The sequence below is a fragment of the Mytilus trossulus genome, chromosome 14 (genome assembly GCF_036588685.1).
Source record: "Mytilus trossulus isolate FHL-02 chromosome 14, PNRI_Mtr1.1.1.hap1, whole genome shotgun sequence".
NCBI classification, from domain to species: Eukaryota; Metazoa; Mollusca; class Bivalvia; order Mytilida; family Mytilidae; genus Mytilus; species Mytilus trossulus.
The window spans coordinates 57,625,370-57,638,659 of NC_086386.1; the positions used below are offsets into that span (position 1 = coordinate 57,625,370).

Below are 13,290 nucleotides of genomic sequence, written 5' to 3' on the forward strand. Positions count from 1 at the left end.
TCTCAACGTCTAACCTCGCCAGTAGGTGTCTTTCTTTGTTTGGGAAATTTGGCGTTGAGGATGAAGACGATCGGGGATATATAGTGCTATATCAACTCAGAACTATTGTAGTCCTAGTCTTTTTTCAACGAAACGGCCGCCTGGCGTACCAATTGTTATTTTACACTATGGTCGATCGAAGACTTATAAGACATAATCTGATGTACAGTAGTTGTCGTTTGTTTATGTAATTTATACGTGTTTCTCGTTTCTCGTTTTTTTTTATATAGATTAGACCGTTGGTTTTCTCGTTTGAATGGTTTTACACTAGTAATTGTGGGGCCCTTTATAGCTTGTTGTTCCGTGTGGGCCATGGCTCCGTGATGAAGGCCGTATATTGACCTATAATGGTTTACTTTAATAAATTGTTATTGTGATGGAGAATTGTCTCATTGGCACTCGCACAACATCTTCCTATTACAAGGAAATTATAAGGCGGTAGAGGTCCCTATTTTTTGTGAACTTTGTGTTATTACCCATCGACCTAAACTCAAATTTCTTTCATATTAATTTAATGTTTCTTGCTTTTTAAACTTTGAACAATGCAAACAATGAAACATCTGTAATGGAGCTGTCAGGAGCGATATACCGCCCCACCCCCCAAAAAAAAAACACAACAGATTTTTCTTTATTATAAATATATGTAGTTGTAATTAAATTGAACTAGCTTTCAGTATCAGCAAGTACTCTCAGTAACAACAAGTACTCTCAGTAACTGCAAGTACTCTCAGTATAACTGCAAGTATACTCAATAACTGCAAGTATACTCAATAACTGCAAGTATACTCAATCACTGCAAGTATACTCAATCACTGCAAGTATACTCAATAACTGTAAGTATACTCAATAACTGCAGGTACTTTCTAAAACGGTAAGTTCAGTCTACAGTATTTTATTAACTGTTTGTTTTTCGTTGTATCGATATGATAAGTCAAGCATTTTGCAACTTATTTTTTAACCTTGTTTTTATGTTATGCAGTTGCAACACTGCCTCTAGTTAGGCTGAGAGTTAGGCGGTCAAAACATGTTAAACGCAGTCACATTCTATAAATGTCTGACCAAAGCCAGAAGCTTGTAGTTTAGTGGTTGTCGATTGTTTGCTGATCTCTCCCCCCCCAATCGTTGCAATTTGAATGGTTGTACTACTCGTTATTTTGCTGTTATCAGGGGTGTACAGATTTTTTCACCGGTTTGGAAAATTCGTATACCCTGAGTAGAAACCGAGGGGTGAATGCACTTTCAACACTGCTGCAAAATTTTGTACAACACGATCACACCAAGATCACGATTTTTCTTATACGAAGCGTTCCTTTACTCATTTTTAAACTATGAAGTACATTTGAAAGATTCCAGTGGCGGTTCCAGAATTTTTCATAAGGGGGCCCACTGACTGACCTAGTGAGAGGGGGCGCTCCAGTCATGCTTGAGCGATTCCATATATAATCAATCATTTTGTTCCTATGAAAAGGGGGGATCCGCCTTTAATTTCGCTGCCTTTTATAGCTTGCTATGTGGTGCGTGTTTTGATGAAGGATTTAGGGTCCTGTAGATGATAATTTTGATGTCATTTATCCTCTCATTGTGTCGTATTGTTTCATCTAGGATATTGACAACTAGTTTTGAAAAAAGACAGACAGAAGAAAAGTTTTAACTCTAAAAATGAATCGAGCAGAAGAGAATTTATCGTTTAGATGCTGATAAAACTGTGAAAACCAAAACATGCTGATCCAACTATTTTTTTTGTGGTAAAAATGATCAAAGAAATATATAAAATGTACTATTAAATGGGGACCACAAAACTTCAAATACCCAATTTCCATGTTTAATCCCAATCGTTTACATCATTTCTTACATAATCAGGAATACAGAATATAAATGAATACCAATCACAATAAACATAACGAAATAATATTTTATTTTTCATAAGCTGCTAAATTTGACTCTCGCATTCATCAACCTGGAAAAGAAAGCTACATTTATATATAATTATGTTCTTGATTTTTCCTAAAGCAAATGTAAATACTAGTGCATTCAGTGATATAGATACAATGGATAAGCGTTGATTCTTGAAAAAGAAACCATGAGCCCACGGTAAATGAATAGGCTGACGTCACCACAATGGTTTAATTTGATTGTCTAAATTCATGATGTAAATAAGATGGGTACTTTCATATCTGTTTTAGTATTATTTTGAATCATGAATACTAATCCAAGATTCCTTTTGGTCACCTAGCTTCAAAGTATTTATACATTTCTAACTATCAAATGTTTTTGTTTTACAGGTCTTGACGATGGTAAAGGAACAAAAGAGATGCGAAGACACGCATTTTGTAGAGTATTAATTTTTTATCTTCAACTTAAAATTCGTTTCTTAGTGAGACGATAACTCAAAATTTGCATTACTATGCAAGCTGAATTTGTTTTTAGCTTTACAACAATAAAATGCGGAATATTTCGCAGACGTAAAACATGATTTCTTTGAAGAACAAGATGCACATCTGTACTATGAGTAATATTTTTCAGTTGTTTGATCAATATAAATGTTCTATTCTAAAATGTTGATCTAAATAATCTTTTTCTATAGTCCGGTTCTGTGTGTTTTGTTGTTGGTAAAGCAGTTACTGTTCTTTAATTTAATTTTATTTTATAAAATTAATTGTACCAATATTTCAAATACTGTACCTTTTAGCCCGTTACAACTGTAATGGCATTTACTTTCCCAAATACTGGTGGTCCTATTGGAAGCTCGTGTGTTCCATCTTTGTTAATTTTCATGACACCACTGTAGAAAAGCAGATAAATATTTATAAAAAAAAATATGAATATTTAATGGAGGAATGGGTGGAGATGTCTTGGATGAACTTTACAAAAACGGACAATATCATATCTTATTCCATATTGGTATTTTTTAGTAGGTTTCTCTATATGGAGTGGATTTTGAATAAAAAAGCATATTCACCTGATAAAGTGATATTCACCGCGCTTAACGTCTATGGCACGCCGTTATTATATTTATTCAATTTCGAGATATCTTATTTAGTTAAATAAGATATCTTATAAACTTATTGAGATATCTTAATAACAAAATGAGATATCTTATATATTAATTGAGATATCTGATTTATTAAATAAGATATCTTATATATTAAATAAGATATCTTATTAAAATGTTTATAAAGATATCTTATTAAATATATAAGATATCTTATTTAAAATATAAGATATCTCTATTAATTTATAAGATATCTTATTAACTATATAAGATATCTTTTATATAGTTAATAATAGAGATATCTTATTTACTTTAAAATAAGATATCTTCATAAGTTAATAAGATATCTCTATTATTTTATAAGATATCTCTATTAATTAATAAGATATATTATAAAGTAGGTATTTAAAAGATATCTTTATAAAGAAGTAAGATATCTTATATACTTTATAAGATATCTTATTAATTAATAGAGATATCTGATTAACTTATAGAAATATCTTATAAACTAATAGAGATATCTTATAAACTTTGAGAGATATCATATTAACTTATAGAGATATCTTATTAACTTATTAACTTATAGAGATATCTTATAAACTAATAGAGATATCTTATACATTTTTAGAGATATCTTATTAACTTATAGAGATATCTCATTTAATTGGTTATAAAGATATCTTATTTTATATATAAGATATCTCCATAAGTTAATAAGATATCTCTATTAGTTTATAAAATATCTCTATTAATTAATAAGATATCTTATGAAGTATGTATTTAAAAGATATCTTTATAAAGAAGTAAAATATCTTACATACTTTATAAGATCTCTTATTTACTTTATAAGATATCTTATTAATTAATAGAGATATCTTATTAACTTATAGAGATATCTTATAAACTAATAGAGATATCTCATAAACTAATAGAGATATCTTATTTACTTTCAAATTAAATAAGTTATCTTATAAAAAAAAATAAGATATCTTAATACTTAATAAGATATCTTGTTAAATAAATAAGATATCTTCAAATTTGAATAAATATAAAAACGGCGTGACATAAACGTCACGCGCTTTTACGTGCAACGTTATTGTAAAATGTTTCGTGTAAAATTAGTTTTGGTATATTTTTGTCATTAAATACATTTTCTTTTCTCGGAATATGGAATAAAACAATTACTGTCTTTTGTTTCGGTAAATATGGGGTTTAATTCACTTTTGAGAAACTGATATTCACTTCGGCCGTCGGTCGGCCTCAGTGAATATCAGTTTTTCAAAAGTCAATAAAACCGCATATTTACCTCATCAAAAGACAGTAACTGTATAATATAGATGCAAACAAGATAGGAGGATACAACGTGACAGTACTCAATAAAGTCAACGAATGTCATACACATACGGACAGATAAAAAAAGTCGTGACCACGAGGAAAAAAATCATCAGATAAATTATGAAAGAAATATAAATAAAATGGAGAAATCGGAAGAACTGTCTTAGATAAACAGATGATGATGACATAGTTCATCAATGTTTAATTAGATTATTCAACTGGCTTTCATAAAACATTGACTGTGATGTCCCCTTAAATGGATAGTAGGCAAAACGTATAAAATAAAGGGCAAACAATATAAAGAAAAGAGAAAAATAGATATTAATCAAACAGATAATACAGGATAAATGGATTATAGCATAAAAAGAATTGAAAAAAATAATCTAAGAATAAAGAAATGAAGACCCCTAATACACCTAATCGCTATTTATTCCATTCCGGAAAAGTTCTAAAACTACACAACTTTTTCATCCAGTTGAAGCTATCTGGGACCCTGTTTAAACAATTTACCATGCATGATACTTTTTAATGAGACCTGTTTAAACTACCGTAAACACTTCAAACAAAATATTTTTTTACTTCAATTTTAATTTCGAAAAAAGTGGATCATACTATATCAAAGTTTCTTGATGATCACTTTCTAAAGTTTTTCTCCCTCAGCTCACTACTGATGGCCTCCATTTTTCGGCCGGTGACCCAAACAGGAAGTTGTATAAATGACTGTTTTTCCCGGAGTGGACTAAATAGCGATAAGGTGAATGTCATCTGTACCCTTAAAAGTGTATCGATCTAAAACTTACTCTTTGTTCCAATCTGAGAAATATATGTATGTACCATCTACATCTATACCATAGAAATGTGCACCAGCATCTTCAAACACAACCTGTCTTTGTGATCCGTCGGTGTTCATTGATTCTATTTTGTTTGTTCCAGCATCACAGAAAATAAGTTTTCCCGCTAAAAGATAAAAAATAGAAATCAGAAATTTGTAAAGGAATAGGAATATAATATTATTTCAAGTAAGTTAACATAATATACTTAATTTATGTAATATTGTTTTCAAAAACTTATTCAATCATCGTTGTTAATGATGTTCTTTGATGAAATTTTATGAAACAAATATTTTTATTATATATTGTATAAAAAAAAAGTTCATGAACAATAATATTTAACATGATTACATTTTCATTAAAATAATATATGTGATACTGTTGAATAATATTTCAAGTAATTTAGGCTTCTTGATATTGTTATAATATTTTTTAATATTCTCAATATAATATGCAATAATAGTTAGTTTTAAAAATTAAAAATAAATAATCTGATTTTGACATTACTATTTTATTCACAATTCACCTAAACTCGGAAATGATTTATATGTTGTAGAAATTTTCAAACTCTAACACTGTATTCAATGGTGGACTGAATGATGACCTTCATGTGTCATTTGAGTTTTTTCGTACAATCAGTCTAGTCATTCATTGGAGAATTACAGATGGAGTCCATTAGTATTAAGAGTAAACACATCTTTTAAACTTACTTGAAGTATCCAACACGATTCCATTTGGATATTTCAATGTTTCATTGGCAAGAACCATTCTGCCAGTACCATCATAGTTCACTTTTTCAATCTTAGGACTAGAACCCCAATCAGTCCAGTAAATCACCCTGAAAATGAACATTGTCATAAATATGTTGCTAGTTGTTTTGTATAGATGAGGAATTGCATTCAATGCTTAATCAACAAACGTTTTTTGTTTTCCCAATTGTGCTAAACATATATGGTATGTTAGCATTCTGAAATACTATGTATTAAAAAACATGGGATTGCATTTAAGTACGTTATTTGGTTTAAATGTAATGATTCTGGATTTTTAATTACAAATATATGAAGATAATTCACCGTAGACATTTGACGTTTTAAGTTAAACAAATAAATAAATGCATAAAGATATTTGCAGGTGTTAGATGCTGGACAACATTTTGAACCAATTGATCAAGAACATTGTACTCTTACTGGTTTTGTGTATCAAGTGTGATACCACGTGGGTTGTGAATATCTGTCGTTGTTACATTCATCAGAGTGAGGCTACCAAGGTCAAGGTAAGCTACAAGTTCGTTACCATAATCGGTATAATACAAACGTTGTCTGGTAGAATCAACAGCAATACCGTCTGGGGTGGCAGCTAGAAGAAAAGGATATCACTAGTAAGGAATAATCAGTTTTCCGATACAGACATTAAGAAAATCAGATAAATAGAATATGCTGCGTTACATTATTAGATAACATAATGGAAGAACATTGTGCAAAGATTAAGCAATTCAAGTGTACTAAGCAGGTAAGATCACATTGCACTGTGTAATGCTTGTTTTCTGATTTAATTTTTCGTGTAGGTTTTGGTTCGTTCGAGTATGAAAATAAATAATCTTTTTATCAGCTGTTTTTACGATTAAATAGTCATACAGATGATTATTTTTTTTTATTAATAAAGTGCAATTCGGAAATTTGAGTCGAACGCACCTGTCATGTGCGGAGTTCGAACTCATATCCCATTGTTGACTATTTTTATTCTTATATATCACGTTAATTCACTGTACTAAAACCGAATTTATTGACAAACAAGTATGAAATTGTATTGCTGTGTGGACCTTACTGCAAAGAGTACTAACCATTGATATTGCGATTACACATCAAACTAACCACAAAACCACGTAAAATAAAAGTTAAGAGACGTTTCGCAAATAGTTATAAAGAAACGCGCGTCTGCCGTATCAAATTAAAAGCCTGGTACCTTTGATAACTATTCTTGGCAATTCAGTAGGGAATTACGTTTACTAACCAGTTACAGCAAAGAAATATAGATTCCTACACTGCAACAAGTGTATTACGATATTTCTCCACTCGAGACAGTTAAATTTTATTATATTTAAAGCGCGAGGCTTGTCGAACTCTTTAAACAACTAACATTTTACTGTCGAGAGTGGAGAACTATCGTAATACACGAGTTATAGTGTCGGAATCTGTTTCTGTAATGATTTTTATCCTTCTTTTTCAAAGATTTTCAGAAACTTGTGTTCTTTAAGTGACGTCATCAGGCATGGTCGCCTTTTCTCATGACGTCACAATAGGAAAATTCAGAAGAAAACAAAACATTTAAACGTCATAATCAAATTTCGACTTATCATTTGCCGTGAACATATTTTTCACTAGTGAGGAGAAATATTTTTCTCACACCGGTCAGGAAATGTGAAAATAGCACAAACATTAGAGACTTTATAATATCACTCACCATAACCCAACTGTTTAAGAACCTTCATTCCAGTACCATCCATGTTTGTGCTTCTTAGTTGTGACAGTTTGACATCAGAATAAAACACTTTGCGTGTCTTTGGGTCGAAGTCAATTGCCACGGGATTGAAAACGTTTTGATTTGGAATGGCGGAATAACTTCCGGTTTCCATATCCATTCGGTATATCTCTTGCATATATCCGTCAGCCGATAAAATGAAATTATTCAATGTGTTTGGATCTATAAATATAAGATTAGAATTCAAAAAAGCAAATTCAATATATAAAAAACTAAAGATAAGTAATGGAAACACCAAATTGAATGTTTACAAAATGCAATAGTTATACATTTTTTATCTACGAACAAGTTATTGTCTTTTTTTTTCTTTTTTTCTTTTCTAGTCACCAGATTTTTGTCACACTGACGTATACATAAAAAACATATTGATCTAGAAAGAATAAAGACTTTTTTCTCGTATGTTATAAAGAAAAAAGAGTACATAATTATGATAGTACTTTTAATTCGAAAAAATTACTTATAGGAAGTTGAAACACATGAAAATATGGCTCATCTCATATTATAACGTTTAATTAGTACAGTCGAACTTGTAAACAAAAAACATTAACCTTGATTTACCAGTGAAAAACCCCCAGATAATTTTAATGTGAAATTAATGATATTGTTTTATTCCTCTAACGTCATACAACAATAGGTGTTGTCCAAATTTTGAGATGACGTTGCACCTAAACGATTTGGGGATGCGTAGTAAAAGATAACTTTCTTTGTATTCTAGACTTTACTTGTGTTTCCATTTAAAATCACATGGTCAATATAATAAAAAGAATTACTAATCGAAAAAATATTCAACGCTGACCAAACAACACTGATAAATAACTAATGCGCATTCGTGAACTAATGTGATGTTCGGTCACTCGGTTAATATTTTTGTATATTTTAATTCTATTTGTACTATTGCTTGTCTTTTTATAGTTTGTCATTTTTCTATAGCATTATCAGTTTGTTTTCGAATATCATTTTGGTATCTTTCACCCCTTTTTGATTGGCAATTTTTGCTACGAATGTCCCCTATTTATGTATGTCCAAATTTATGCCTCTTGGTTTTTATGTCTCAATTTGTGTCCCCTGGGTACCAGTCATCTCTTATAAATCACGTAATACTTATTTAGCTTTATTCATACCATATTGACACTTGACACCAGCGTCTTCGTTGTGATCACAGTCATGAAGTGCCCATCCTTGTGGAAGCGAACATTGTGCGATATGTGTTTCACCTCCGTGGCATGTAACTTCATCCAAATAGATAGGCACATCGGTGTCAGATCCATAAGTTGCATTACCATAGGCAATGGCATTTTGACTGCACAAAAAAAAGGAACATTTTAGTTACTCATACTTACATATTTGTGTTATTATAAAATAAAATTTCAATCTTTGGACAATTTTATGATTTACATCGTGTTACAATCGCTCCAAACAGAGATAATACTCAATAATTCAGACTAAAGAATAACATAACAAGATATATAATTGTATCCATTTCTATCAGAAATCGACGCCCTTTTTTTCTATTAAGAATAAACGTTTCAACTTTTGCAATGTATCAACAAACATGACAAACTAGCTTACCATTAACATACACAATAAAGTATTTATATCACCAAATTATTTTCACTCCCTTTAGAAACATCTAACGGCTCCCCTTCCCTCGCCCACTAACAAACAATTTGCATGACCGTGGCCTAAGTAGATAACATCTTTAATGTATACATGCAAACGTTTACCCAAAACCTCATTGGCGATTTTTCTCACGTTTTGTAAAACTTATTGAATAAAAGTGCTATATAGCATAAAATTGAGAAAGGCATTTTGGAATATATTCAAGAGAGAACAACCCGATAAAAGAGCAAACAACAGTCAAAGGCAACCAATGAATCTTTAACGCAGAGAGAAATCCCACAGCCGGAGGTGTTCCTCAGGTGGCCCCTTAATGAAATTGTGTATTAGTTTAGTAAAAATTGACGTCACAATAAACTACAAAACATATAAATGACCTACATGTGAAAAAACATATAAGACTAACTAAGGCCAGAGTTTCCCGACTTGGGACAGGCGCAATAAAATCATACCTGCTAAATCCCATCATAGAACATATAACTCCTGCGTCAGTATTTGTCCAGCCGTCATCACAAATAGTTCCCCAAACACCATTGACGTATACTTCAACAAGACCCTCGTTGTGTTGTCCAGTTCCAATGAATCGAACAAACATATGGCTTTCATCAATAACTAGTGGTGCATGTGTTGCAACGCCTAACATAAAAAGAACAAAAGTGAATGGTTTGAAATCTTGAATATCACTGGTAAACATAATTTAAACGGAAAAAGGCAATTTTGATCTGAACAGTTCTTGACGACAAATTTAAAACTCTGTAATTAAAATTACTGTTATTAATCTAGAACCATTTAGAGCTTACAACAAATTAAAAAGAAAAAAATAACAAAATTACCGACTTCGAGGAAAATCAAAACCAAAAGTTCCTAATGAATTGACAAAATCAAAAGCTCAAATACATCAAACAAATGGTTAAAAACTGTCATATTTCTAACTAATAACATGTTTTTTCTTAGGTAGAAAATGTTGGAATAAACCTGGTTTTATAGCTAACTGAACCTCTCACTTGTATAAAAGTCGAATATAAATAAGATAGGTTAATTGTGGCAATTTTCGGTCTTTCTAGTAGTTATTTTTGCGTGTAAAAAAATAAGAACGTACTCATTTCATGAAGAAAAAAATAGCCAGTACTAAATCGACTGCAAACCTATGTCTAAACATACTGAACCGTTTCTGATAGGAATATCCGAAAAATGACTTAGTGTCTACACAATGTCTGTAATATTAGAAAAGTATGATCTAGTTTGATTGACATTGTGACAACTATCCACCAGAAACCAAATGACGTAGAATTAAACAACTATAGGTCTACTTAAGTCTTTAACAATGAAACAAAACCACACCACATTACACACTATAACAATTCAAAGCAAAATTATAACGTCCTGATCATTTGCAAAACAATTAACGAAAACCAAATATGATAATCATGTAAGCCTTCTTAATCTATTATGTTTTCTCGAGAACTTACGTTTTAAGATAAAAAAAATGCCTGTACGCCAATTTTGAATCTTAAAGAAAAACCATTTAGCGTTTTTCTCCGTATGATATTAATGTAATTTCAATAAGCTGTGAATGAATGAACCTTTACTGACCTGGAAGTCCATAGCCATATTTATGAATTCTAATGTCAGCTAATTCTCTGAATCCTCTGGGACCGACAGGAGTTGCTCCTGTACCATCTTTGTTTATTCTCATCACAGTGCTGCAAAATATTTTTCGACTTATGATTTACGTCATTTCACTATTTCAACACAAAACATCATTAAGATTGCACCACGTGTCGGTCTAATTCATGTGATATTCATTTCTATTTATTCTTAATGTTTGTCATTTTGTTTCTATTCTTAAAATTTTACACCCCATTTTTGATGTATTCTTTGTTTTTATTTTACACCTTTTCCCTTTTCTCCTTTCCGCTCTTATATCTTGTGTCTAATTCTCAGACATGAATATGTTGTTACCTAAAAGTTTAAGACACTACGTTGTAGTAAACAAGTAAGAAAACAATTTCCCTTCTTAATTACGACAATGTACTAAGATGAATTACTATCTAAAGAATACAAATATTGGAAAATATTCAACTCGTGACAATCCAACGATGACAACTAACACTTGCGCCACTCGCATTTGTGAGTCAGAGTGAATGTGTTATTCTATCAATTGTTAAATAGTTTTCGAATACATCACTCACTGTTTTGTCCAATCGGTATAGTATATATATTGTTGATAAAGGGAGAGAGCGAAGAAATGTGATCCAGTTTCTGTGTAAATAGTTTGTCTGTTCTCTCCACCGAGTCCCATCACTTCGATCTTGTCTGTTCCAGCGTCGACAAAATACAGTTTGTTTGCTACGTAAATAATAATAATAATTAATACTACTATGCCCTTTTATATATACTATTGTAAATATTAATAATGAGTAATACTAGTATGTCTTTTTATATATAATACTGTAAATATGAATAGTAAACAATAGATGCAAACGTTTTCTTCTTACGCGACAAGATGTTTTTTGTTTTTACACGAGCGACACTGATTTTTAGACGAAATGCTCTCGTGTGGTGGAAATTTAAAAAAAGTTTAGTACATGTGGTAACTTTATTATCAACCACATCTAAAAATGTGTAAACTGTAGAATAAGGATATTTTAAGTGTATGAAAAAATTCTTAAAGTCTAAAAATGAAGTCACTTAATTCTCAACCTAGGAGTAAGAAACATTTCCAACTTTACTTATATAGAAAGACCTATTTACGGCATTTCGATCCATCAATGGATATAGATTTAATTGTAAAAAAAAATCAACAACAATAACCTCCGTTGTTAGAAGCAATGTTAATATATTATGAAAATTTTCTTAATCGTACCATCAAAGTCAATGGCCATTCCATTGGGCCATTTCAAATTAGTGTTAGCAAGGGTTGTTCTGCCAGTTCCATCGTAATTAGCCTTTTCTATCTTTGGTGTTGATCCCCAATCTGACCAAAACACCTGCCTGAAAGGGTTGAACAGGTCAAATAATATAATGTAACCGCGATCTTGTCCCCGTGACTCAAAACAAGTTATGTACTTCCATTCAAATCAAGACGTGCACTTGCATGAGCAAAACTATATGTGCAACTGAATATAGGCCTAACTTAAAATGAATTGACCACAATGTAATTAAATCGAATAATAATTTAGCTGAAGAAATTGATCATAAATCTTTCATGAAAAAAATAAATGATAAAGTAATAGACCGTATATGTAAAATTCATCAAGTCTAACTTGGCCTGTCTGGAAGAAATTATCGTACACGTTAACGCATTGAGGTGTACTCTCATTGAAAGTTTTACGACTGCCTTATTTCCCAAGTTGGATAATCGTAATGGAATATCTATGCCACAGGTAACCATGCATATGTTGCTTAAATCACAAAAATACTGAACTCCGATTTCAAATGGAAAGTCCCTTGGCAAAATCAAAAGCTCAAAATCAAACGAATGGATAACAACTGTCATAATCCTGACTTTAATTTGTACAGGCATTTTCTTATGTAGAAGATGGTGGATTAAACCTGGGTTTATAGCTAGCATAACTACTTTAATCAAGTAATATTGAAATGATCACCGCATTAAAAAGGTGTAATACGACTAAAATCCCATACAACTTTTCATATATTTCCAACTATAAATTGAAAGGGAACAATGGTAAAGTATATGTCCTACAATTATAAGTGAATAAAGGACTTACTGTTTTCTGGGATCAAGAGCAACATCTCTTGGTTCATCCAAACCACTACCAATGACGACCTTGAAGTTTGTTCCATCCAATCGCAGAGATGCAATCTGGTTGTTTCCGGTATCAGCGTAAAACAATATCCGGTTTAGAGGGTCAACTTCAATTTTTTCAAGATCAGCATCTTAAAAAGTATTTGAAAGTAAATTAATTCTGTTTAATT

General features: G+C 31.2%; 1 protein-coding gene across 1 annotated transcript in view; it reads right to left on the reverse strand.

Annotated features, from left to right (window-relative positions):
* Nucleotides 1-1,937: 1,937 nt before the first annotated feature.
* The window catches only part of LOC134697379 (low-density lipoprotein receptor-related protein 4-like), a 33,009-nt gene continuing 21,656 nt past the window's right edge, over nt 1,938-13,290 (reverse strand). The window contains exons 9-20 of the mRNA XM_063559636.1: nt 13,083-13,251; nt 12,218-12,345; nt 11,544-11,700; nt 10,945-11,054; nt 9,804-9,987; nt 8,856-9,034; nt 7,657-7,896; nt 6,384-6,552; nt 5,907-6,034; nt 5,167-5,323; nt 2,722-2,821; nt 1,938-1,996 (exon numbers count right to left, since the gene is read on the reverse strand). Coding sequence (XP_063415706.1) covers nt 2,725-2,821; nt 5,167-5,323; nt 5,907-6,034; nt 6,384-6,552; nt 7,657-7,896; nt 8,856-9,034; nt 9,804-9,987; nt 10,945-11,054; nt 11,544-11,700; nt 12,218-12,345; nt 13,083-13,251 — 1,718 coding nt within the window. The 3' untranslated portion in view covers nt 1,938-1,996; nt 2,722-2,724. The remainder of the gene's footprint in view (nt 1,997-2,721; nt 2,822-5,166; nt 5,324-5,906; nt 6,035-6,383; nt 6,553-7,656; nt 7,897-8,855; nt 9,035-9,803; nt 9,988-10,944; nt 11,055-11,543; nt 11,701-12,217; nt 12,346-13,082; nt 13,252-13,290) is intronic.